Source organism: Phymastichus coffea, unplaced genomic scaffold, assembly GCF_024137745.1.
Source record: "Phymastichus coffea isolate CEN01 unplaced genomic scaffold, Cenicafe_Pcof_1.1 PCOF00124, whole genome shotgun sequence".
Classification (NCBI taxonomy): domain Eukaryota; kingdom Metazoa; phylum Arthropoda; class Insecta; order Hymenoptera; family Eulophidae; genus Phymastichus; species Phymastichus coffea.
Window position 1 is genome coordinate 362,000 of NW_026706935.1, and position 27,916 is coordinate 389,915.

The 27,916-nt window shown below is 39.5% G+C and overlaps 2 protein-coding genes across 4 annotated transcripts in view; one reads left to right on the forward strand and one right to left on the reverse strand.

Moving 5' to 3' along the window:
* Positions 1-18,981, forward strand: part of LOC131671321 (uncharacterized) — a 42,578-nt gene extending 23,597 nt beyond the window's left edge. The window contains exons 2-18 of the mRNA XM_058947671.1: positions 11,695-11,869; positions 12,150-12,173; positions 12,257-12,372; positions 12,448-12,685; positions 12,767-13,339; positions 13,409-13,798; positions 13,868-14,322; positions 14,386-14,569; positions 14,664-14,951; positions 15,144-15,599; positions 15,675-15,872; positions 16,042-16,534; positions 16,690-16,893; positions 17,104-17,265; positions 17,542-17,819; positions 17,899-18,096; positions 18,173-18,981. Coding sequence (XP_058803654.1) covers positions 11,695-11,869; positions 12,150-12,173; positions 12,257-12,372; positions 12,448-12,685; positions 12,767-13,339; positions 13,409-13,798; positions 13,868-14,322; positions 14,386-14,569; positions 14,664-14,951; positions 15,144-15,599; positions 15,675-15,872; positions 16,042-16,534; positions 16,690-16,893; positions 17,104-17,265; positions 17,542-17,819; positions 17,899-18,096; positions 18,173-18,417 — 4,677 coding nt within the window. The 3' untranslated portion in view covers positions 18,418-18,981. The remainder of the gene's footprint in view (positions 1-11,694; positions 11,870-12,149; positions 12,174-12,256; positions 12,373-12,447; positions 12,686-12,766; positions 13,340-13,408; positions 13,799-13,867; positions 14,323-14,385; positions 14,570-14,663; positions 14,952-15,143; positions 15,600-15,674; positions 15,873-16,041; positions 16,535-16,689; positions 16,894-17,103; positions 17,266-17,541; positions 17,820-17,898; positions 18,097-18,172) is intronic.
* A 5,799-nt stretch (positions 18,982-24,780) lies between these two features.
* Positions 24,781-27,197, reverse strand: LOC131671340 (odorant receptor 63a-like). Of its 3 annotated transcripts, none has more exons than XM_058947704.1 (7): positions 27,073-27,197; positions 26,439-26,699; positions 25,587-26,070; positions 25,420-25,441; positions 25,239-25,352; positions 25,008-25,163; positions 24,781-24,928 (listed from the first exon to the last, which is right to left on the reverse strand). In XM_058947704.1, the coding sequence occupies exons 1-7, from the start codon at positions 27,110-27,112 to the stop codon at positions 24,878-24,880; spliced, it is 1,128 nt and encodes a 375-aa protein (XP_058803687.1). In that variant the 5' UTR covers positions 27,113-27,197; the 3' UTR covers positions 24,781-24,877. The 3 variants fall into 3 exon arrangements, with proteins under 3 accessions (XP_058803687.1, XP_058803685.1, XP_058803686.1); XM_058947702.1 differs by having other exon boundaries at positions 25,420-25,519; XM_058947703.1 differs by having other exon boundaries at positions 24,853-24,881; positions 25,420-25,519.
* Positions 27,198-27,916: the final 719 nt, after the last annotated feature.

Genomic DNA, 27,916 nt, shown 5'->3' on the forward strand with positions numbered 1-27,916 from the left:
CGACTCGATGGGCCGCCTGCGTTCGTTTAATTGCAGATCGCCTTTGCGCGAGAAACAAGCGAAAAAAAATCAAGTGGCCGCATTGTTCTTCCACGAGGGAAATTCCTCGTCCGGTCGAGCCGCTTCATTAGGATCGTCCTCCTCCTCCCTCTTTCCTTGTCAGCGGCGCGGGACTTACACGTAACAATTTTATCGCGCGGCGCACTCGATCGCTCCGTCTTCGAACGTGTCGTTCTACGGTGGTATCGCATGCTCCCTCCCCCGCACCGTCGCTGGCATTGTTGCCTTTTCAGCGTGTATCGATTCGCGCGAGCGTTAACCAACAATGGCAAAGTCCGACGGAAAGATGCCAGTGATTTGTTTAAATTGGAATAGTTGGACTCTTTCGACGTCTGCTCGTATGCGTTACCTGAAAACGTTCGAAGGAAGAAAACTCAGTGAAAGCTTATAGCTTCTGTCGCTTAAAAATCCTTGGGCATTGTCGCAAGTGACAGTACGCGAAGGCGAGCGTTGCACGTCTCTCAACGTCGCACGTTCGTTGTAAAAATTCATTTTTACGCTTCGCGTGCGCGCATACTCCCTTTTACGAACAACATTGAGTAATTAGATGGCCGCCGTTAAGTTGAGCAGTCGTCCAGCGTAATTTTCAACTTAAATATCATTCGAGCACGGCCACCTTACATAAAACGGCCAAATTATAGTCAAGTGTGCCTTAAGTATTTCTAATCTTCTCACTGGGACGTCGACTTTGCCGCTCCAGAATGTCCATTAAACGCTTTAACGCGCAGCGGAGCCACGTCTAAAAGTTCGTCAAGGCGAGGAGGGATCATCGTGGACGAGGAGCGCGCGGTCGTAACTCACGCCGCCGCGCTCGCCGGCTTTTCTCACAGGCTGCGCGCGCGCGCGCGGATGAATAAAATCGGGCTGTAATTTATTGGCGGCCGACTCGAGCGATCAGGCCGGGACAAATCCATTGGTTTCGCGAGCGCCGGTCCAGGGTCAGCCGTCATTACGTGACGGGTATCAAAGGGAGATGAGATTGAAGCGAAACTCGCAATATACAACGCCGAACGAAACCACGAAGGTCGCTGCTGTTACGAGTATCGCCGATTATTCATGTTCTCTTCGCGGCGTGCAGTGCGAGATGCTCGCTATCGTTACTCTCGCGTAGCTTTTAATGACGATCGCTTGGCAATTTAAGACCTTGCACGCCGGGCGAACAATGCAATTTTATTCGGCCGTATTTTTGGGGTAAAAATGTGTTCGATCGATTGTCGGCAACCATTCAAGAATTTCACGTGGTACAAGTCAAAGAATTATGGGATTTTTTTCCTTACCTATAATCTATACACTTTATTATTTTTCAATGTAAATTTGCCCAAAGGAAATATACAAATGCTGCCATTTTGAAAGGCTAGTATACGTCGAACGTGCGCAAAAATAACTCCAGCACATCTTTGGTCTCTGATATTACGTTAAAAGTGTGCATCGCTGTTTCAAAATGTTATGATACTTGTTTTCCCAATTAAAGTTTATTTATATAAATCGAAAATCAGCCGGAAAATGTGGTTAATTAAAAACAAAACAAGAATTTGTTAATTTACCTTACGGTATTTCTATGCTCGATCATTACAGAGAAAAATATGAGATAAATATCTTTTGAAAAATATGAGATAAATATCTTTTGAAATGTATGTGAAAAATGTTTATTTCATATCATGATTTTCGCTGTTTCAGGTAAGATAGAGAATTATCGCATTCTATCGTCGTGCATAAGCCCAGATATTCGTAAGTAGCCAACTCATTGAAGTAATTAATGGTAAATCATGATGTTCATAAACAATGAAACGTACGTAAAAACCGTTTCTTACTAGGGATTAAAAATAGTAAATCTAGTTCTAATATACAGACATCAACAAGAATTTCATGTAGAATAAAGAATGGCCAGGTACGTTTATTTAATCGCTACTTCTAATCTTGTCTTAATACATGTCATTTCGCTTCAGATAACGATTTATTTCGAGATTTTGGTTCGCTAAGTTAATTGTAAAACGTGCACTTGACGTGCAGTTGACGTGTAGCATTGTGAATTGAACCCACGCAGTCGTCGCCTACAAGTGTCATCGCTCAACGAACAAAAGACAAGCGGCGATCGAGATAAATGTTGAGCAGCCGAGAAAAGAAAACGAGAGGGGCAATCAGGTTGAATCAGCCGCGACATTGTTTTTCAATATGACGTTTCAATCGGCAGAGTAAGGGGATAAGAGGAGAGCCGGGGAACAGGGAGAAGGGGAGTAGCGACGGTAACGAACACTCGCGCGGGGGCCCCCTTGAGGACGGCCGCGTGATCGCAATTTATCAGAGAGGGCGACAAGCCTCGCGCATGTATAAGCGATCACGCCCTTGCGCGGCCTTCGCGGACACTCGCGCGCGCATCTTCCTCCCGACGAGTGCAAAGATCCCCCAAGGCCGCGCAAGTTCGGTTAATGAGAGCGAGGTATATAGCGATCCGACGAGTCGACGGTCGCCAAGGCTCTGTGTGTACGACTTCCTCTCTCTTCTTGCTATCGACGAAAATGCCCCCGGACGGGTTTTACCATTTATTATCGAGGGATTTGTTCAACGAAGTTACTCATCTGTTTCTCTATCTGTCTAATAATTGCTTATTTAATGTGTCTCATATTACCGATAAAGAATAAATCGTTTCATAAGTACACGTAAGAGTACAGTTCGACTAGGTGCACTACCGACTTAATGCAAACTCACGTTGCTGATAATGCGAAAATTGTTTCATTAAATACTACAATTCAATCAGCTATACTACAAAATTTTATCGACGTAATGGTAACTCATATCGTCGATAACAAAAACATATTTAGCAACAAATACACAATTAATTTAAACATGTTGAATAATTTTAATTAACGCCATCTTTAAAGGTGACTTTTTTAGACCCACACGAGTCTTATTGAACTTTATGAATTGATCTGACTCGCGCAAGGCTTGTAAAATTCACGGTAACGAGTGCAATAAATTTTTGAATATTATTCGTTATACGAGTCATTTCGTTTGCAGATAGTCGAGCGCCACCTGTGGCCGAGTCTCGAACGAACTGCACTTTTGAAATGTCCAGCTCGAAATAGATCAATAACAACAAGTGCACAAACGAAATTCCTCGGGAGCGTTTGCTCGTAATCGACGCAGCGCAACGACTTCGTAAAAGACGCGGAGCAGCGTAAAGTCGGCGGCGAGGAATCCGCGATTTGGAGGCAGAAGGGAGGTCCGCGGCGCGCGCGCAAAGCGACACTCGCGGCTCTCGGGCCCGGCGCGGCGGCGCATAACGACGCTCCGCGGCGCGCGCAGCCGTTGCCACGCTCGGCGATCTGCATAGTTGGGCATGCTCGGCATCGCGACTTAAGTGCCAGCGGCGCGCCGCCTTGTTTTTCCCTTGCGCTGGCTCTTGAGCCGCGCGCGTGTGTGCCGCCGACAGATGAGCAGCGAGAGCCTCTCTCTCTCTCTCTGCTTTAAGGGCGAGCACCGATGCTTTGTTTTTTTTTTGTTTTTTATCTTTTTTTTCGTTCTTTACGCGCGCGCTCAAAGTAATTGCGCCCGTCGCTCTGCCGCGTTTTTGCGCGGCTCTCGTTTCCCCCTCGGATCTGCGGCTGGATTATTGCCGGTAATGATGACGTGCCTGGCGTTTGCCGATCGGTTTTCGCGCGTCGAGTCGACGTTATTCTAGTTTTGCAATGCGCCATCGCTATTAATTGTCGACGCCGTCCAGTCGACCTATAGGCTCACGCAGTTTTTTCGCTGCGATTGTTATTTTCGTCTGTTAGCTTTTTATCCCACCGCTCGACACAATCATGCTGAGAATCTAAAATGCAGCATCAAGGATAAACCAGAAGTGCGATAATACACGCATTACTAGTGCTCAGCCAGTTGAAATTGAGTCATAATCGCAATAGCGCGCAATTCAGAAAACGTTAGAGAGCTACGTAATTACGTTCAATGCAATACGAGCGCGCGAGCTCGCAGCTTCTCTCTTGACGCGCGCGTAGCTTTCGTTGCGGCTCGCAAGGAGGGGGCCGTCGTTATTGCTCGCGGAGCCGAACGAGTCGCGACGCCGGCGGGCGGACGAGCTCGCGAACCCATCGGTCAACCCGCGCGCGGGCAGCGAGCACAGCGTCGGCATTCATTTAACGCAACGCCGATGACTAACGACCGCGCCGAACATCTCCCCCCCCCCCCCCCCCCCAAGCGCTGCTCCTTGTCCTTTCGTTTCCTCGCAGTCCACTTTTCTCGCGCGAGAGGAAAGCCCGACGGCGAACCGCGATTATACACTGGCTGTGGCACGCGCCGCCGAGCGAATCGCTCTGCGCACACATCGTTTGTTCGCGGTCAGCCTGGAATTAATTATGCGAGCGGGCAACTCCGACACGGCCGCTTCGTTCGGTAATAATCGCCGCCGAGAATGCCGTGTAATTGAAATTTGCTTTATGGCCGATCGGAAGCGCCGATGTGCGATCGCGTACCTTTTTTTGCTCTTTCGGGGGTTGGGCTACGCGAATTATTATCGTGGCTTCCGAGCGCATTAACTTTACATACGATCAGGCGTAGATTGAGATAAGCTAATTATTTAATATGTTGCTCGGTTGATCTTACCTTTTAATCGATGCCGTTAACGCGACAGTTACGATGTAGCATTTGAAAAATGGTCTCGTGCACGCGAGATAACTCGTGGCTTCGTCGCTAGCTGGAAATACTTATGGCTGTGACTGCTGATTACACGCGTCGTCTGGATTATTTGAGGACGATTAAAGTTAATTTTTATTTGCAAAATCTCTATCCTCGATCATACCCACTTAACGAAAGTGGAATCTTGGCAAATCAGGACTGTCGTTGTGAGATACTCGCGTCACCGATTCAACGGATTACAGAAATGTTATAATTGTTTTTTCATCTTCGCTGAGCGGGCGATTAACCTGTTCGCTGCCTATGCACAAGACTTCGCGCGAAAACCAGTTCGAAGCTTTTCCAAAGCGAAGAGAAGGGCATTCGTTGTAATTTGCACTTGGAAGCGGAGAGAGAGGGGAATGGTCTTAAATCAGCGCGAGAGTTTCGTCGAGCCATCTGCAGCGAGCGCGTGTCATTTTTAACAAGTTTTCCCCCCTTTTTCGCGCGCCGTTCATAAACAAATCAACGTTGCGTCGACCCGACTGCTCGGCGCTGGGAGTGCGCGAACACCCATCGGAATTGCAGGAGGATGCACATTGCCGTAACGAGCGCGAGCGAGGATTTTCTATTTGGCGAGAGAGGCCTCGATGATCGGCAGCCGGCGATGCCCAGGCCACCTTGGAATACTTTTTCTAGAGCGAACCTTGCGTACGCGATAATGCGAGCGCGATTTCGTCATCCAGGTCGACGCATTGTGAAGGATCGAGTGGCTCCGGCACTCGCTTGCTGAAATTTGGAGAAGCTGGCGCTGCGAGCGAAGTCGATTCGATTGGTTTTATCGTTCGACTAAATGGCAACGTGGGCGTTGCCTGCAACAACTTAGCCATCGGACGAGTACTTCCTCGAGGTGATTGTCGAGGCTGACTGTCGATTATTGGCACTTCCTCGTAAAAAGAAAGGAACAAAATAAGAAGCTCTCGGGTGCCCGCACACCAGTCCCACTCGGCTTTTGTCACTCCACGGGTGGCGTCCTTCGTTCATTCGACAGGCAAGTCTATGACTTACGCCGACTCGAAAAAGAAAAAAAAAACGGAGGCAAAAGAAGGTTCATCTTCGCCTCGCTTTATTCATGAGGTAGAACAACAGCGCGCGACTCGTTACGATCGGGACGATTTACGCGGTAACGAGAAAGGGCCCATTCAAGGGAATACTTATGCAAATGCGCTAATTTCAGTTCGTTCAATTTTTTTTTTTTTTTTTTTTTGAGCTACTGCTACCTTACGAGCGCAGCACACCTTTGACGGTCCGTTGACTGGTTGCTGTTGTTTGCCGCCACTTCCGGCTTGCGCATGCCGCAACCCACTAGGCCTATTCGTTTTAATTGACTCGGGAAAGAGGGGTGACTGACTTTTCGTACAGGGGTTCGTTTTCTTTTTTTCATTTTGATGCTGTACGGAGAATGTGGTTTATGGTTTTGAATCGATAAATTATGTATAAACAATATGGTTACAAGTTGTTTTGGATAAAGATAGTTGAGAAAGTTTGAAGTCATTACACATTGTCTAGATACGTTATAAAGCTATTGATTAGAAAAATTGTGTACCATATGGAAGCTTATAGTATAGATTGAAAATGTATCGACATCTAAAACAGTCATTACTCATAATTATTCATAATAGTTATGAATTTGATAATAGGATGGACTCAACGATCTCAAGGCTAAATGTATGTCTTGTAACATTTTATAGCAGTAACATAAATTCAAGCTATCATTATAGTTAAAATGTACAAAAGATAGACGTCATATTTACAGCGAAAAGGTACAAATTTTATGTAGGATAAATTTCTGTTATTAATAAAACTGTTGTCGAATCCGCCCCAAAATGAACACATTTCCAATAAACCTTGGAATTGCCGCGAGGCCTTATCATTGTTATACTTGAATCTTACGAAAATTGCAATACTCGATTTAATTTTGCTGATTTTGCGACGACCATTTCGAAACGTTCGTTCGCAATCGGACCAAAGGTAAACTTTACGTCGCGCTATAAAAATAATAGGTTTGAAAATTGTCTCGAGCCAAGCATTATTTGATTCGCGTACATACTACCGTATCACAATCACTCACTCAAGCCGACCCATTAAACTATTAACACCGTCGGAAAAGATTTACGAGCTCGCTCGAGGAACGCCGCTCGCCTCCGGTGCCTCGCACCGCCGAGTCGCGCGCAAGAAAACTCGTTATGTCACCGCGCGCGCGCGCGCGTCTAAAAATCCGCACGCAGCGCGCTCGAAGCGGCAGCCTGAGACTCTCCTTTCTACGAGTGATCGCGGCTGACCTAGACACTGTTTCGCTCTTAAGGCGCTCGAACGGAAATTTATGCAAAAAGGCCCATCTCCCGCGATAAGAAAATCCGCGTAAACGGCGCCAACTGGGACGTGCCAATGAATCTCGGGCATGCCCGCACTGCTTGGCGGCCGTTCATTTTAGAGGAGCGTGCGTCCGGCCTACATATGCCGCTTGCGATGCATGCCGATTTTACCTTGCTATGTGACACTGATGTGTCGATGCTGTTATATGGCTCATTATGCGAGTTGAGCTCAGCTGGTCGGTTAGCTAATCGAAAAGCAACGAGGTAATGCAAAATTCATTCGAATTCACGAAGGTCACTGACAACGTTATTCTCTCTGATCATCTATTGCTTTTATATTACTACAGTATGATATATGACAATGCCAGCGTAAAGTTTAGTAATTCCACAAAAATTTTTAGCAAAGAATGTAAGGAATTTACAGCAACTATAAAACATTTAATGGGCACCGGAAACCGTTTATTTTTTAAGAGTATTTCAATAGTTTTCATTTGTCACGTATGTACAATTTATTATTGGAATTTCCGGCACCGGGATCAAACTATAATTATTCGTTCAAACTAAGCTGATTCGAATCGTAATCACAAAGAATTACAATCACGAGGAAGAATTAGTCCATAAGGGATTAAGTGTCAGTGGCATCGGAAAACCAGTTTGAGAACGATGATATTGAATATCGGTATCAAAAGCTTTGAGAAACATCCCAGTGGGATGAGTCAAACTAGTTTATCAATCGAAGAAATCAATTCACTAGTTTCCATGGGCGTCGGCCAAAGATTTATCAGTTGGAAGTAAAAGGAAAAAAAAGAAAATCGGTAAGACCTGAGTCGCGAGCGCGAAACGGTACCCTCGCGCTTTTTCCGTGCGTGCCGACGCTAAAAATACGCGCGGAATGCGCGTAAGGAGAGAAGGGAAAAAAAAAGGAGAGGCGGCCGTGGCGTGCGCGCACTTTAATTCGAGGAGCAAGGTGAGCAAGTGCCGAAGCGAATTAAAAGAAGCCTATGCTTAATGGCTATCTCGATGAGATTTATTCGGACTTGGCGTTGAGGTCGACGAACCCCGAGCTGCCCCGGTGTCTCGCTTCGCGAGCTCTGCTCTCGGGCGAGGAAGAAAAGAAAAAAGAGAGAGAGTCGCTCAATTCGGGATCGCGTTCCCCGCAGCAAAGGTCGCGCGATATCGGCTGCCGATCTCGAAGCCCATGGATCATCGGCGCGCACGATTACGTCGCGACGGGACGTCGATCGGCTCTCGTGCGTACGCTCGCCGAGCGCGAGAGCAATTTTCCCTGGAAAATGCGAAAAACTGTTTCTCTCTCTCTCTCCCGGAGCTTATCTCACTTTTAATCCTACTTACATCTCGTATCCGCTCGCATCTCGGCTTCCCCGTTGCGTGCACGTACGCGCGCTCCTCTCCTCTTCTCCTGTTTTTTCTTCTTCCCATGCACTCGATTTGCATTATGCATGCGCGCTTGACGTTCGCGGGAGATTTATTCGCAATAACAAAATGCAATCACATTTGTTTAGTCTACTTCGCTAGTTATGCGAGCGATTAAGTACTCTCATAAGACGCTGCATTTTCCTTTCCCTGAGAATTAGGACTAAGGCGAGACGGCTGAATGGATTTGTTTCGTCGACAAATCAAGCAGATCTTATGCTTGCGCAATTCACTTATCTTAAGATGCTCTTTGTAAACTAAGTGTCATATCGAGTACGACATGAATGATCGCGCGAGAATCTTTCTTTACTTTGTCCTCGAGTCGCCGTGCTAAGTACAGAAAACGAACGAGAGATGACAAGACTAGAAGCCCGGATTAACTCGATTCATGCTAAATTAGTTCTCTACTAACGCTCTCACGTTCTGATAAACGTCGCGAGACGTCATTTCGAGCTGCAGTCGGGCAGACCTCGGCAATCGCAATTAATTCGAGAGCTTATTTACCTGCGACGAAACCCAAAACGTACTTTTACGAGGCTCTCTCGCTCCTATTAAACCCTAATGAAACGAGACTCGGCGCGCGCAATTCGCGACGTTGAAACGGCCGGCTGTACGCTCGAAGGGAGGGGGTAAGGCGAGCCAAGAGGCTCTCTCTCGAATATTGACCACGCCAACGGGCCCGAGAGCAGAAAAGCTTGGCGGTGTGTTTGCACAAGGTGCAATCCGAATTGACGCGCGCAAAGCCGGAGAAAGGAGCACGCATGAGGCACGCGGTAAATTGCCACGACGCGGTAACAGTAAACGCAAAAGCTGGCGGTTCGGCGGAGCTTTTAACAGGTAATGACGATGATCGTCGCGCGGAGGAAAGGGGGGGGGGGCAAGCGATGGCGCATAAAAAGATAGGAGATCTCGGGCCGGCGTAACTAATGGCAAAGCGCCAACTAATTTATACATCTGTGCGCGTGCAGCCGCGCGCACCTCTGACTTGGCAGCCCGCACTAACGACTTCCTCGTGACGCCGCAGCCGCCGCCGCACAGGGAACGATAGAATGATACACCCAAAGGCGTATAATAAAGGCATTAAACTTGAGAAATTGAAGGATGTGGCCGAAGGGAAACTCGCTCCTCGTTTCGCAATAAAACCAATCGACGCGCGGTTTTAATTGACGCCTGTCGTTCGCCTCCCTTCCATGGGAGCGAGCCGTGGACTCGGATGTATTTAGTCTGTCTCGGCGCGCTGCGGCGAGTTTTTCGTCCGCCGACGGCTGCATTATTTCTCCAACGATTTGCGTTTCACGTGTGTCGATGGCATAACGGCATCTCTGCGACTTGTTGTTGCTGCCCCGTTAAAGGAAGGCTCCCGATGTGTATCTGCTTTTGACGGCCGTCGAGAGATGTTCAATCGAGAAAATTGTTCGAAAACTGTTACACCTTTATTTATTTATTTCTTTTTTGTTTATCGCCTTCGCAATGCCACGGCAACTACTTCCCATAACACCAATGACTTGCAATGCTAAGATCGCATTTAACGATTTTCAATTACGTTTTTTATTCGAGTGGTTTGACTTTCAAGAAAACAACAATTTTCTTTCGACGTCGGCGTGCTCGCGGCAGAAATAGAATGCATCCAGTTGAACGAGGAGTTACTTTAATTTCCGCTCCTAGATGTTACTTGTGAATGTTTGAGAGGGAAAAACCGAGGAGGGTTTTGTGGTCGATGAGCATAGTAATTTCATTTTACAAACAGCTATAAAAAATCTATTAAACAGCACAGCGGCATTCATTATTTAACGAGGAATTCAGTCTTAAGTAGAATTTACTTTATAATATACGAGTACTGCTCTAGAAACGTTATTTGGGCCATAATAAAGTGATAGTCATAGTTGAGGAAACGTTGCGAGGCTATGGTTTTTGGATGCTCGAAGTGCCCATTTGTTTTATTATTATTAACTAGAATGGATGAACATTGTATTTCCGCGTGCGAGACGTTTGATCAAGTTCAAGATCACGCTACAGACGCAAGCGGCGTCCGACTTTTGTGTCGACACAGTGAAGACAAAAGTTGACATGATTCGTTTGAGTTGTCGGCAAGCGTTTATAATACATAATAGTCTGACGAACCGCTGGCTTTCAGGGTCGTATTTCGAAAAAAAACAGAACATAATAATAGCAATACAGAGATAATGAAAACTCGCTCGGCATCACGCCGAAGCATATGTAACGGAAACTGCCTCGACGTGTCGGAGTCGCGGGCGTGTATACGAAATCAGCGCGAAAAATCAGGCGCCGCGCTGTTGCATACGCGTTCGTACCGCTAGGCAACGAGCCGCGCGCGCGCGCGCGCGCCAAAAATCCGCTAACGGTACCCGACGCCGACAGCGGCGCTTAGGCAGTCTTGCGCAAGTGCCTCGCATTAGCCGCGCGCCGAAGAGATGCGCGACCGCGACGACGATTAGCTTTCGGGCGCACAGTTCGAGCCGTCAATTTTGCGAGAACGCCAGGCGCTCGTCGCTCGCGTTTTCTGTCGGTTTGGTCGTTCGGCTGCAACCGACCGCGCCTCCTAAATGGAGAATACGTTCCGTCACCGTATATCTCATATTTTACGAGCTTTCATTTGATTTTAATTGAACGTTTGTTTCTTGCTACAGCGAAACTCGGCATTATAATTTCGCATGCATTTGATTATTTCGAAGATTGCGTTATTTGTGTATTTCAATTTCTCCGTGAGGTAATTTTACGTTGTTCTGCATCTCAAAACCATACACTCACTAGTCATGTTGTATTAGTGGTCAGATAACGAGCTTTACACGTTAACTCGCGTGTTTAAACAAGTCGGAATTCTTCTCGTCCTGCTGCTTTCGTACCACTCTATACACGATTCGATTCCGATGTCAACAAGTATTTTTAGTTCATTTTATTTTTCTTCAAAAGTTATTCGCAAACCCAATCGAACTTATCGTTAAAATAACCCAATCATATGAGATCGAAAATACTGCTTCATAAATCCAACAATGCAAACAAGATTACACTGCAGTATTTGGCAAGACGAATATCAATTTTCGCCCGAAAATTATTTATTACAAGCGTAAAAACAAACTTGCTTGCAATCATGCCGATGTCACGGGCAAAGATTGACGATGTAATTAAACAATTTAATTGAATTCATCCTTCTTCTCCTGCGTGCGCCTAATTGCAAGGTCTATCTATTTTGCAGAATGATTACTACATGCCACCGAGGTCGGCCTGGTCACGGGTACCACCGCAGACGTCAAAATCCAGCCGTAGTGGCAACTCGACGTGGAAAGTCGGCAGTGCTATGCTCGTCATCATTGCTATGCTCGTGCTTGTGACTGTGCTCGCTGTTGCTGGACTCGCGCTCTGGATGGGTGGTCAGTTTCTTATCTGCTATTTATTATTAATACTCTGTACTGTCAATATCAAGACCACCGAGCCAGCAGAATTGCACTTTGTTTTACGTAGGCGAGAGTCAGATTTTTGCGATTATATCGAGGCTTTCGGTTTCGAATTGCTGTCACCTTGTAATTTTTCGAAATTGTACGTAAGCTAAGTTATCGTCACAACAATCGAAGATGATAAATTGATTGATCATTAACATAGGAACAAAGAATACGTAATGTATTTTAACGCTCTTTCTGTTTTGTTTTTCAGCTCTTCGTACTGACTCAAAGAATGGTAATCGCTGAAAAAATGCTTCTTTCCTAAATGCGATACTCATAATTTTTATGAAATAAATAACGTGACCTTATTTATTTCAGCAATAGTAGGCTATGTTGGTAGTTTTAGAATAATAAGGGGAGAAAAGTATAATCCCATGTTGAAGTTGAACACAAGTATGGTCTTTCGAGAAAAAGAACAAAAGTACAGAAATATCGTAAGTACTGAAATAATAATTCAGTTTAGGACATTTCTAAACTTTATTAACGCGAGGATTTCTTTTTATTTTCAGTTTGAGCTATTATTCAGGAGAAGTGTACTGGGTGTTGCATACAAGCAAACGGTCATAGACAAGTTCGAAAATAATACCTTAAAAGTATTCTTCAGATTATACTTGGATAGAAGGAAGATTCCAAGGTCCATAACAAATGTAGAAGATACGATAGAAGATATAATAGCGAAAGAAACTTACTCGGTATCATCTTTATTTAAAGATATGGAACTTGACCTGACGAGTGTTACGGTCAAAAGTGAGTAAGAATTTAGACGACTTTCATGTTTTAGAATTTAATTGTAAGAAATGTAATTTGTCTGACTTACTTTTCTAACAGGAATAAACCACGAAACCAGCCAAACCCAAAAAGCCGCACCATCTACGCAGCAGCGCAACACCATGATCACGAAAAATGGTATCTTACGCCCGAATCGAAACATCTCGATCATCATCAATCCAAAAACCAAATTCAAACCCGAACCAACCGAATCAACCGATCCCGATGCAGATATCGACTTTGGTAGTGCACCGACAATTCGAGGTACTTACACAGCAACAAAGCTCAATTACAGTGGATCAACGTTGTCAAGAAAAGAGGAGCCGTCAACGACCTCGACGACTACGACGACGACAACGACGACAACGACGACGACAACTGCAGAAGCGACTACGACCATAACTACTACAACGGAATCGCCGAGTACCTCGAAGATAACTACGGATGCCCCCGTCAATGTTTTCCATAAACCGGAGCTTGAAACTTCACCTTGGAAACCTATTGTTCCTCCATATTTGCATACTGATATCAGGCGAGGTCCAAATGTTGTTACGACGTCAAGTACTACGACGACTACGACTACGACGAGTACGACTGCCAAACCTAGTGTTCAGGCAGATGTCGATAAATTTGGTAAGATTCATTAGGTAATATTTATTAGATCAATTTCAATGTTATAATCACTGATTATTTCATCGTCAGCCGACGTAAAAACACTAGCAATCGATACTCTAACACGAGTCAGTACTCTCTTGCCACCGATGTTGATAGCAATTGACGACGAAGACACCGTATTCCCTCACGATCGCATCGTTCCCGAAGAGATGGTAAATTTCCGGGTAAACGGCAAGTACAAAAACAAAATTCCCGGTGTCATCGCTGAGGAGAGCACTAAAATCGAGGTTGGCGCTGGTAAATTGCCGTCAGATACATACGATCTGAGATTGAAAATAAGCTCGTCGGAACCAATGGTTGAATTGACGGATCACACCAGTGAAGCACCTGCGTTTCCCATTTTCGAAATGGATGATGATCAGCCAGCTATTTTGACAGGTGTTGGTATTGCTGAACCTGTACTCGATGCGGAATTAGGTTGATAATCATTTTAATTTTGAATATAACTTTTTGGATAGTTTTTATAATTTTATTCCATTCGAATAGATCTAGAAAGTCGAAATAGGTACAGTGAAATTTCGGCCGATGACGTTGATGACAAACACCTCGAACCAATACTGCAACCAGTTTACACCAGTTACAAAACTCCCGACTTGAATGGTGGCTCGAAACCTCCTATAGTTCGCGTATCAGGTACTCTAAAACCCTTCAGCCATACCATTCCTGTAGATAAGATCAGTCCAGCAAAGGAAGAACAACAACTAGAATTACCGAATAAACGTCCAGTGATTACTAAAGGCCAAGGGATGATACCTAATATTGAACACATTGTTGAGATTGAAACGTTCGTTAAGGATGCGAATGAAAGTACCACGAGTTTACCAATGGAGACGACAACTTTAGAAGAAATAAAGGTTGCAACCACGGAGAGTGAAGTACCTAATGAAGAAAAGATTCAAGATATTATAGTACATCCGTTAAGAAATTCAACTTTTATTAAGGTAAGTTCATTTTATTTCACGGACACGAAGATGGAATATTAATCTTTTTATTTTGCTTCTTAGATTGACACTATAAAACCACTGACAAACGAAACTAATATTGTCGGAGAAATCCAAAGCTCGATAAGTGAAATTTCTAGTCATTTAATGAGTACACCTGCAACAACGAAGAAAGTATACAACGACACGCTGAAAGCGAACGTCGTGATTGATTTGGTGACTTTGGCGCCTGTCAAAAGTAACTCCGGTAAGTTGTTTAAAAATGTTTGTTAAAATGTTGATAAGAATTTATTGTAATTTTGCCATTTTACTAGCTTCTTATTTTAAAACACAATTTTCAGGTGTGGGGCGACCAATACGACCACGTCCAAAGCTCGACAGAGAGAAACAAAAACAAACTACAGAGATTCCAAGTACTACAGTAGCAACCGCAAATACTACCGATGATTCCGTTCTCCTTGAGCGACTGTTCGGCTTGCAAAGCGGCGAAGCGGAACCACAGCAGCAACGAGAGTTCAACAAAGATCCACCACTTGGTGGAACTGTCGAACAAATAATTGAGGTAGTCACGTCGATTAGTACGAAAGTTTCATCGAGCATTAAAGGCAATCAGATGATTATCAAGCTAGGTAAGAATATTTTTGTATAACTTTCGTCATCCGTATCAAGTCTATTGACCGTTAAGGATCTAATTTTAATTATATTGTGGTTGAAGCCCCCATTAGAAACAAAGTCTTTTATCTTTATCTCAAAAATTATTCATATACATTTTAATTTGATAAAAATTCGTTGCAACACAACACTGAAAATAAAATTTATAGTTGCCCCTACAACATCCACTACGAGCACACCATTGTCATCATCATCAACTACAACAACAACAACAACATCGAAAGTTAACCAAAATTCAGATCGAAAAATCGCAAGCGTACAGGACAAAGATAGCCTACTCGTAGACGGTCTACGAAAATTAGCCGAAGTGAGGACTGGAAATGAGCCTGTCGCTGTGAAAAAACCGAAAAACGAAACCAGAGCAAGTTCATCTAACATCGTGACGAGATTCAAGCCTGATAATATCATAGATTTGGAGAAGCTTAAGAAAATCGCTGATGTTGTTGCCAGGGAAAATCAAACTTTCGCCCTTTCCAAAGAGACGACTCTGAATTATACATTCAGCCGCGATGGCGTGCCTATCATAACTAAAACACTGCACAAAATCGACGAGAGGGACGATAAAATGATGTCGACGACTGATGAAAATCAGACAAGCCGGCATCGTAAGTTTTTATGATGATATTATTTAATAAAATTATAACTGTCAGGTTATTTCGTAACGTTAAAAAATATTACAGAGCCATGCAAAGGTCTCCAGTGTAGTGACGGAAAGTGTTTACCAGCAAGTGCTCGCTGCAATATGTTGGGCGAGTGTGTAAACTCGGAAGATGAGTCGAACTGCACGTGTGCTGACTTCCTCAGGACTCAGCTACTTCAAGAAAAGATCTGCGATGGTACTTTAGACTGCTGGGACTTTTCTGACGAATCCGACTGTGGTAATTAATAGTATTATTCATCCTAAATCTTCCTGTAAAGATTTCAGTATCGTAAATTAGTTTCACTTTGAAAATGATTATTCAAACAGACTGTATCAATACTTACGAGTGTTGTCGTGCATTTAAATTATTGGAGAAATCATTTGTAAATATTCGTAAAATTTTATAGCATGGTGCCAAGAAGGACAATTCGTCTGCGGCAACAGCAGGTACTGCGTTGATCAGTCACGTGTTTGCGACGGTTTTCGGGACTGTCCGCACGGTGAAGACGAGCGAAAATGTGCAGCTTTGATCGATGATGAATTCCTGGCAAACATCGACCATACTCCACAACACTTGTTTCTTGATGATCACATCGAAAGGTCGATAACTGAGGATGATCGGAACCTGACGGACGTTGTATCTGGTAGAGAAATCTCATCGCTGAAAGTCAGAAATCACCTGACGAGAGATAAAGGCTCAATCAAAAAAGGTCAAGTGGTGCGATTTAGCGATAGAATGGAAGTGAATAGTTACAATGACAGAGGATACTTGAATGTGAGGAAAAATGGCGAATGGGGTAAATTATGTCTCAGTGATTCCGATGACTTGCTACAGCAGCGACAATTATCGTGGAGCATTGAAGATCTTGGAAGGGCTGTTTGCAAGGCTATTACTTATCAGTGAGTAGACTTTTTTTATTTTTTCGACATGATATTTTATCGTGTTTTTTCTCCTCAACCATTCTTTTATTGCAATAATGAATCTATGTACAAATTATGTTTTGCAAAATTCGTTATGTGATTTTACCTTTTATAAAAACATACCTTTTCTACAGAGATTTTGATAAAGTAGAAAGAGTTCAAGAAGACAGCCCAGTGCGAGACAAAACTTACTATAGTTTGTCTGTAAGCGACGATAAATCAAACGACAGGACGAGTTTGACGTTTAAAAAGACAAAATGTCATAGCGGCCAAGTCCTGAAAGTCAAATGCAAGAATTTCGAGTGTGGAATTAGAACACAAGTGCCATCGGGTGGAAGGTATGTTCATAACTGTTCCGCGCTTCTTGCGTCGAAAATTAAAAAATGTAACTAAAGTAGACGAAACTTTTTTTTTACATTTATTTTCGATAGATTTGTACTTTTGTTATATCTTTGCACTTTTGGTCTCATTATATCACACGTACAAATAATTAGTATCGTTTAGTTACATTTTAAATTTGATTTGATAAATTATTGGGGACATTGAAGAAAGTGGCCTCGAACGCGTCATTACAGAATCGTCGGTGGTGGAAGTTCATCCGCCGGTAGTTGGCCCTGGCAAGTGGCACTTTACAAAGAAGGCGATTATCAGTGCGGAGGTGCGATTATTAGCGATCGATGGATCATTTCGGCTGCCCATTGCTTCTATAGGTATGTTGTTTCTGTTATTAACATTTCTTGAAATACACAAAGTTTTGAAATATCATTGTTGCCAGTAAATTATAAACTTTGCAGTAAAACTGTCGTGTAAATATTATTATTTTTCTTATCATCATAGTTATTCTTTTGAAACTTGCATTTATGAAATTCGTTTAATAGTCGTGATTTAGGGCGCATGCTATTAAAATGCATGTAATTTGTTAATCTTGCGTAGGCATAATGTCAATTAAAGTTTCGCTAACTTTTGAAATATTAAAAATATTTCAGAGCCCAAGAGGAGTACTGGATTGCACGAATCGGAGCAACGCGTCGGGGCAGCTTTCCTAGTCCATACGAGCAAGTAATCAGATTGGACTACATACTTCTACATCCAGAATACGTTGACAACAGCTTCATCAACGACATCGCCCTATTGAGGCTCGAGAGAGCACTGACGTTCAGTGACTACGTGAGGCCGGTCTGTTTGCCAAGTTCGGAGCCCAAGAGCGGCACGAGCTGCACTATCACTGGCTGGGGTCAACTTTTCGAGATCGGCAGGATATTCCGTGAGAAATATTCCGCAATCTATTTTCACGCGATGAAATAAACCTTTTATCCAAGTTGGACTTTTTGTTGCTTTTGTAGCTGACACCCTTCAAGAAGTTGAATTGCCGCTGATATCGACGGAAGAGTGCCGAAGAAAAACGCTGTTCCTACCTCTTTACAGAATTACCGCGGGTATGCTTTGCGCCGGAGTCAAAGACGGTGGCAGAGATGCATGTCTTGGCGACAGTGGAGGTCCACTCGTATGTTCTGATTCTAGCAACAAGTACACTCTTCACGGTAATCTATCGACAGAATTCGTTTTAAGACACTTTTAGCGTTTTGATAATGCTTTTATCGTCAACGTCATTCGCAGGCATAACGTCAAACGGTTATGGCTGCGGTAGACCAGGCCGGCCGGGTGTCTACACGAAGGTTTACCACTACTCATCGTGGATCGAGCGAGTAACATCTCGAGCTGACCTACCGTCCACGGTGACGAGCTGCAAAGGTCACCGATGTCCCCTGGGCGAGTGTCTGCCGAAATCAAGCGTTTGCAATGGCTATCTGGAGTGCAGCGATGGCAGCGACGAGAGGAATTGCACAGCGAAATCGCGATAACTAAGCGCATTCTCATCGAAGCGACGAAGACTGAATTACTTTTTTTTATGAGCGCGTGTGTGTGCATGCGTGATGGTAGATTTTAATACGATGTACGTCCGTCAAAGAACCCTGGTATAGGTGCTAGAGACGGCTAGTTCAATCCTCACTGGCTTCTAGTTCTAAAACACATAGTTCAAGTTTTCTTTTGTTCTGATTGCAAAGATAACACGAATGCGAATGGATGTGCTAGTGACATCCGTGCAGTATTGTACGGAGTAAGCCTTACTCAAAATGTGTACATAATCGAGTTGCTATAATTTAATACAACTGTTTAACGATTAACTTATAAGTAGCGCTAACATGACTGGTAAATATTACAATAATACTATGAAATTAGTCAATTTTGGATATCTATTGTATATATTTCTTATACAAGAAGCATAAGCATATTTATGTTAAATAAAGTACAATAATAGCTCTCTCAAAACATGTGCATAATAAGATATATCATAGTATTTTTGCACTAGATTTTATTTTTCTACATTTACAATCGAAAATAACTTTCAAATATTGTCATTTAACTTTTTCTAACTGCTTATTATAATTTTAAAGAACTTTTAGGTATGACGAATCTTTAATACTATTAATGCATCATAAGTCTACTTAGAAATTTGCTTAGTAGTAAATTTTCAATATACTATACTTTTAATACCAATTACGATATGCTCAAATTTTCCAGTATTGCTAGTTATATATTTTCAATCTCAAAATTAAAATTAAGTAATCGAGTTTCCTCTTAATGAAACGTATTTATAAATTTACTAATAAACTAAGTAATATGTTTTATATACTCGTATATAGATTGAATAACTGCTGAATTCATCTTTGCTAAAACGCACAAATTCTATAGTTGAACTTATCCATTATATTTTCATTTTTCTCTTTTTTTTTCTTTTTCTTTTTCGTTTTTTCTTTTTTTCCTTGTACATGGCTCCTAATATAATTTTTGATATGATCATTATGTTAAATATTTCTTTCTTATATATCACTTACAATTTATAGATTCTGCATAAAACGTAATTTATACAAATTGGTATATGTATTAATATTGCAATATATAGCCTATATTGGGGTTCTTTGTAAAAATGAAATTATGCTCAATCTTTTGAATTTCGATTTTTTCAATTTTGAACGAGATTTAAGAAATATGAGATAGGGTAAATTGATTTTAAAGCTGAAATTAATCGTAGTAACAATAATTTTTAAATTAGAGACATTAAAGAAACGTTGCTTTTAAATTATCAATTAGAAATTCAAATGGAAAATAAGTTAAAATATTATATATAAGGCATATTCTTTTTTAATTAAAAGAGTATATATTGTACAAATAAATCATTTTGTAAAACATATACAAAAAAGTGTTATATTTTTCTACATCGTTAAGATAGTCTATACAAAACCGAAACCTATGCAGTCCTATCCAAATCGTCATGCAAATCGACAATAGAATAATGGCCAATAACACAAAAAAAATGAATAATTCCACATAACATGAAACATTTTAGTAAAAAATTTGAAGAAAAATTTCAGGGAAACCTTGAGGGAAGTATTGGAAGTTTCAAATAGCTTAGAAATATTTCTAACGAATGTTTTTTAATACATTTATAAAATATTGAACATTTTCAGTAAAATGTTATTTGTCATGTACGAAAATATTCCATATATTCATATGTGGATATATTCAAATATTCCATATATCTATATATTCCATCTATCCAGGAATATTGCAAAAACTTTACAAACAAAAACTTGTCATCAAATTGTTATAATAGACGTTCAAAATGTTTTGAAAAAACTAGAACATTAGAAAAATTATAGGAATATTTCAAATGTATACTGTTTGTCGTGTTAAAATATGTTGTTTTATATATTCAAAACACTTTTAAAAAATTTTTAAAAATAATGCATTCTAATAAATGCCAATGATGTTTTAAATAAACTTTGCAAAAACATACATAATATTTTGAATAATTTAAAAGAAGTTCGTGAAAACATTCCTTGAAACTACTTTATACTAACTTGACAAAAACTTCTACGTTAAATTGATTTCAAAATATTTGTGTAAATATCTTTTTCAAATTTTGTCAAAATATTTCCTTAATGCTCCATTGACAAATAACTTTTTTTACTATACAATATGGCGAATATATTCAAAGTACATTTTTCAGATACCCTGTTGAAATGTATTACACGAATTATTACACAAAAAATAGAAGAATATTTAGTATAATATCCTTTACATCCTTGAAAAAATATAGTAATTAAGTACGTAACAAGTAATTTTTCCAAAGAGAAAGGTCGACTGCATTTTTTCCAGTTGCTCACGCTTAAAATGAAAATTTTCAGTCTTTGACAGCCTGTACTCCATTAAACATTTTATTAAAGTGAACTAAATGAAAAACGTATTTACAAGAGATTTACAAGAGAAATAAGCTTCATACATAACACTCACCCCCATCGGAATCGGCTGTGGCTTGTTCATATAATCTTGTAGCTTCTGCAATCTCTTCTTCTAGCATCTCTCTCCTTCTTTTCCTTAGTTCCAATCATTTTCCTTGTTTAGTTTTATTTGGTCACACTTAAAAAGTCTCCAGCGCGGAAATTTAATATATCAGCAATAATGATTTAGATAGCCAGTAGAAATTTTTGAAATATTTCATTTCAAAATTTGCAACTTTAACATTTCCTCATATGAAATTAATGTGAAAATTGTTCAAAAAATCTATTTGGTCCTCGGATATCCGGCGATGGAACGACAGCTATGTTTGTTTTACTGTAAAAGAAAGTCGCACGAGTTTTACGACTGTAAAATGTGTTGTATATTCGCAATTAAAAGTTTTCATGACTTGCGGTTAAATGTTTCGGCAATTTCAAATTTAATTTAATAACATTGCTCATGAATGATCGTCTTAAGAAATAAATCGTCTTACGTAATTAGGCTATGTTAAATATAAATAAATATTTTGCATTGCTTATATGTAATTTAAGAACATTACTGATAAATATGCCTTACGCAATTAGGTTACGATAAATATAAATAATTATTTTGCATTGCTTATGTGTAATTTAATAGCATTGATGGTGAATATAATATACGCAATTAGTTTACGTTAAATATAAATAAATATTTTGCATCGCTTATATGCAGGCGATAAAAGCTAGTCGCTGATTGGTTAACTACAAAAACAGATCAATTTTAAGACTATTTATTAAATTTATAAATACAGTGATTCATTTTAGAATTTTGAATACACATTTAAACAAACATTTAAAACATAATTATAAAATTTTTTTATACTATACATATATATATTCCGTTATATAACTTTATTTTTTAAGCTGTTTTGACTTTTGCTGTAATCGTTGTATCCCCCTTAAAACACCTCATAGTAGCGTTGAAACGCTCAATGACAAATTTATAAAACGTGATTGATTTCATGCGTGTAACAAATAAGAGACAGATACGTGCTAATAGGACGTGAAGAAATTGTTTCGATTACAGCGACAATAATAAATAGATTGTAAAAGCGAAGAAAAAAAAACGCTTTGTGGCAAACGCATATCGTATTTCTCGGATATAAGAATAATTGCTATTGTTACAATAATACTTTTTATCTGGTGCATATTACAATATGGGTATACGCTTGTTATGACGCGCGTATATAATTAACTTACAGTTAGTTGAGAGGAAACTTTAGTGAAAAAATAAGGTATAAGTAAAGCAGAGAAACAGAACATTTACAGGTATCGGAATTATTTATGCCTTTCATTTCTATGATATACATAACAATTATAAATCTTTCTCCCTGTGCGATACAGCATATAAATTACTTATGTTATGTAGAAAAAAGAGATGTATATGGCAAAGCGTATGTCGATTAATCGTTAAATATCGATCGCTGACGCAGATACGAATGTTACGTCTAACAAAGGGACAAAATAATATTATTCCTTTCTGATGAGTCACCAACATCCAGCGCTGTGATTTGTTGATGCGAAAAAGAAGCTCGAAATTTTTAATTTTCGTATACTTTGAAAAAATTGCATTATACATCTAGAGGTGTGAGACTTACACTCCAACAATAAATTCAATTTATAGCAAGAATGAAAATATGCCATTGATAACATAAGACACTGTGATATGAAATTATTAGTATAAATTAATAGTTTTATAACCATCACCGATACTAAAATTAATATTTTCTTAACATTTAGTTAGACGATAGAGAAGGCTAATAACATGAAATAGAGGAAAATTCCTTTTTATCTTTTGTACAAAATTAAGAGGTACGCGGGCAACAGAAACTAATTATCATAAGATTTAACCTATTAAATTAAAATAATGTTCACGGATGATTTTAATAAAAATACAAACGATGTTCAATATAGTACTCATGCTAAGATTATAGGGCCATAACCACTACTATTAAGTATGTAAGGTGTAGTATTTTATAATAGTGTAACAGCTTAAGTACATTTTATCAATCATAGGTTTAGTATAGTCTTTTAGATAACTTTTCCGATACATCTTGAAAAAAGTATAAATTGATCAGTTTTTATGAAAAAATATCGATAAATATAGTGTATTTTAAATAGTATTATTTATTCATCTGCACATATATACCATTAAAATCTCAAAGTTGTCATATAAAAAGTTGGAATAATGCAATAAGTGACAGAAAAACATAAATTTAAGAGTGCGCAAAGCGTGTAAAATAACGCTAGTAATATAATTAAAAGCACGAACATCAACAAGTTGGTTACATCACTGCCACATGTGTGCTTTGGAAACGACAATAATGAAATATATCAGATGCAAATATATTGTGATATCTGGAGTAAAGGGGTCGAATCACCGTACGCATAAGATATAAAATTATAATCTAACCCCAATTCAAAGGTTGTAACTGAGTTTGTAACAACCGATCCTGTATTCCTATATTCAAAAAATCACATCGTCTAACCTGATCTGCTGTGTATTGACGTTGTTTGTGTTCACTGTATTTGTTGTTGATGCTATTCGTGTATTAACATAAGTGATTGAACTCATCTAGTTAAATCGCTGACGAAATTGAGCGAGTTTTTTTCGACAAAATTATCACAATATTATTTCTCTCTATATAAGTAAGATTAGTAGAAAGTGTTGAGTATAATTGTATATTAGCTGCACTAACTAAGTATAATTATATATTACCTTAATGCATGAGAAATTTTCTTCTTAACTTTGATGAATTAGCTAAAATTTTGAGGTTCACTTTGCAACTCTAATACGTTCCAATGTAGGTCAATAGAAGTAGTCTTGAAAATCTGAAAACAAAAAATTTTATTCAATACAGCTATTAAAACTTTATAGATTATTTGTTTGAAGCAATATTTAATAATATTTTATCTATATTTAATAGTTAACATACATAAATATCCTTTTATCTATTACTGTTTTGGGCCTATTGGCTTCACGTTGGCATCCCGATCAAAATGTGTGATATACCATCACAGAAATGATTTCTGCTTTAATTCCTTGATTGTATACTATTTGATTAATTGCGTAAATTTTTGTAAGAGGTGGACAGTTTCTTTGTTTAAAAAGTCTGTTATTATTATGCTGAACCCAAACGAGTTTACAGTGTAGTCTTCTGGTTAAGGGCAAAGAATTTCGATATGGCAAAAATGTGCTGCATTGAACAAGTACTAATGTAGGTTTAGTATGTGACACAAAAATATGAATAAAGCGTAATTGTAATTATCATTAATCGTGAAAGAAAACTACAAAAGTCCTTAAATTGACTAAAAGTTTAAAATAAGAATTTCACCGTGGTGCATCTACCAGCAATAAGGCTTTTTAATTGAGAATCAGCTATTGTCCATCCAACGTTTTGGCTTTAGCTGCAAAATTTTGCTAAAGACAAAACGTTGTCGGGTGTACGAACAATTAGTTTTTATTTCTATTATGCGCATAAAAAATTATAAACCTTATTCCCGTGCGTGCAGGTGTATATTGTTATGACAGAAAAAATGATACGTTAGAGTCAAAGTAAATGTCAATTAGTTCTCGAATGTACACAGCTGACAAGCCAAACTAATTCCGTAGCAAATTAGTTCCCGAAGAAACTTTATAACAAAACACGCACCTAACTTTGGACGCCATCTGGGCAAGTTACGAGAGAATCACTCATACGCACAAAGCGCAATTAATCACCCTCCACGAATACTGCTAAGGGCGATTGATTTGTATTATGGACTCACCCCAAATAAGTCTAGTAGGAGAACAAAGGATAGAGTGATGTGACAATATCTCTATACAACTCAGAAACTCGACTAGAATTTATTTGCCCTTATGAATATCGTTTAAAGAAATCAGTACAAATTGCATACACTGTACTATTTATCTTATAATATTACTAGAAGTTATATTAAATATCTAACTAACGGTCAGCAACATGGAAATGTACCCAGCAGTCGTTTTAAGAATCTGAAATCAAGTTAACAAAATTCCTCTGGAAATTCAACAAAGCAGATTGAGCTACCGGCCAAATAATGATAAAACGTACTTGAATATAAGAGTTCATCGATAAATAGAAGAATTTGCCAGCAGACAGTCGCAAAGGGTATCGAGTGCGAGCCAATACCATAGTAACGTATCGAGCCTCTTTTGCTGGCAAATTATACCATTTCGAGCTGTAAATGCCATTGAAGATTTCCAAGCTCTGTGCGTAATAAAAAGAAATTATTTGTATCGATGTTATAATATTACACATAGATTACAGGTTTGAGAAGCTTACGTTAGCTGCCAGAATTTCGCATGTCAAACAATAAATAACTATGTGTTCGTTCACGTTCACAGCACCCAAGACAAGTGTTGACAATTGCTTTATCGACGAGTTCTCATTGATGGCCTAAAACGCTCAATCGGCAAAATAAAGACAGCGAATCTGAATGATCGTTAGTGTCTACGAGCCGTACCTTGACGCAAGCATAAATACTGCTGCATACGAGTATCACCGCACCGAATAATTGAATGAAAATCGTAACGGTGAATGACTTTTCGATGGTCATGACAAATCTGGCAGTAAGCGCGCGCTCATTTATTTATCGATCGGATGGACAGACCATTAATTAGGTGCACGTACCTTGCGAGCTCATTATGAGAGTCGATCAGCTCTTTGACTTTACATTGCAATGACTGATGTTCTTGTCGATCGCCAAGTCTGCTCATATTTTCAGCTAGTATCTCACTCTGCCCGCTGGCGTGAAAAACAAGGACATTGAACAAAGTGTCGACCGACGCATAGGCTATTGAAGACAAGCATATAGAGAATATCTGGCTAAAATAAGTCAGCTCGTAGTAAGGGCTTTTGTTGGAATCGTATGGGTAATAAGATTGAACAGGTAAATAACGTTGTGGATTTGGATCGGTTATGTTGTTGACAATACGTATTCCTAGATCGAACACGGGGGACCAAACGAAGCCGTTCACGTGGATGAATATGGTGATGTAGCTGAATCCGCTAAGAAAACGTCCACGGCTAGCTTGTTTTGCCATCAATTGTCGCTCCCAGCTTGTGGTACATCGGGACCAGTTGATTTCCGACCATTTGATCAGCATAATGTAATCTTTGAAAAATATAGTTTAAAGATTAATTCGATTTTGCTGAACTTTTTTATAGACAGCATTGTGATTTTCCAGATATTTCACAAGGTACAGTAAATAAAAAAATGCTAATGTAAGTCATCGTGAGTTCGATCGGTTCAATAAGTTTTTTAATAATCTTGAAAACGTATTCTCTTTATTTTAATTTCTCTGCCTTTTACTTAATTTTAAAGTCAAATTCTTAAAAAAGAACTGAACTTGCAAAAATATTTTTATAAATTTTTCTGAAATAATTATGTTTGTAATGTTTACAATCCTCATCACAAGTATAAAAGAGAACATGAATTTCACTATATCTAGAGACTAAAAGAACTATAAGCATTTCAATTACTCGATCGGTAATACCAAAGAAGAAAAATTTTAGCAGCAGCAACCAAATGCGAAATATTAATAAGTAAATTGTCGATCACCAAGTTTAGCTGATCTTGAACCTGAATAAGAGCGTAAGTCGCTGGCAAACATATGCCACACACTGGGGCTATGAACATCAATGGGAGTCGTAAAGATTTTAATCTGCTTTCTTTTTCATCGCTTGGCCAGACACCCAATATAGTGAGAAATATTCGGTTCAAGTAAAATGCCCATTGAAAGTCTATAATCATTAAAAAAATATCAGATTTCTTGAATAAGTTGCCTTAATTTTTTTTTTCGAAAAAGATCTTATTTGATACATTCTTCTCAATATAATATCGAATGCGAATATCAAACAAAAAGATAAATAAAATGAAGATGAACAGACGCGTGACGCGTGTAGAAACATATTAAAGCAGTAGTGTTGTCATGTATAGAATCAAAATATATGATTCTTTTACATATACTCCTTCTACTAGAATACTTCACGAAAAGTGGAATGAAAAAAATTTCTATAGATATGCTAAAAGAATAGTCGCTTTTCAAATTAAGTTATCAGGTGATGAAAAGAATGTATCAGCTTACCTGTGATACCATAAAAAATTATGTCTTACCTTTATCGCCATCGATCTGCTGTCGATTATCTTGGATCATTTTATATCATATGTTCATTAAATAAAAAATGTCTTCTTATTTTGTAAAAAGCGTTCTTCGACATAACAGTGTATCCGGCGTGACAACCAGTGAGCACGTGAAATAAATCGAATCGACATGAGGTGGTGGCAAAAGCTAAGCAGGAATATTTCAGGAAGACTGGCTATATTATTAACGGTGCAATAAATTATGCATGCCTTCAATGCATAATTTATCAACTCCACTACGATGCGCAGTAAGCCCTCTTGGCTTCTTCCTCGCTTTAGTCTACTTCTTGCCACTGAGCGGTTTGTTAACAGCCACACATTGTCCCTCTAAGTACAGCAATCACAGTTAATGTTCCCCCGCAGAATAATTTTTGTGCGCTCGATTAATTTTATTCAACAATCTCAACCAGTTTTCTTCAACGGGTCTCAAATTACGTTTGAAAAAAAAATATTTGTACATATAGATTTGAAATTTTGAACTTTTAAATTACTGATTGGAATAACATTTTTTCGGAGATTCGCAACTGCGTTTCTTACTCTACTCAAATGTATAAATAAACTATAAATAAACATGATTATTTGCACGAATTTCTTCGAGATATCATAATCTGATGGACATATTTTTACAACGAACAATGTGCATTTAAACTGGGGCTTCAGTTTTAACGGCGGATGCAAATTGTGTTTGAAGCTTTATAGTATCGTTGTGAAACGAAGCGATTGAAATCGATAAAGTAATTTTCTAAAAATAAGTACTATCATTTTGTAGATACGGAGAAACGACCGACATTCAATTTCATAAAAATGTGAATTCATT

Coding starts and splice junctions, on each gene's coding strand:
- LOC131671340 (XM_058947702.1), bottom strand. CDS start 27,112: ATGATCCAAGATAATCGACAGCAGATCGATGGCGATAAAG. Junction 26,700..27,072: donor GCAGATCGATGGCGATAAAG/GTAAGACATAAT, acceptor TAATGATTATAG/ACTTTCAATGGGCATTTTAC. Junction 24,929..25,007: donor CGATGAACTCTTATATTCAA/GTACGTTTTATC, acceptor ACTTGATTTCAG/ATTCTTAAAACGACTGCTGG.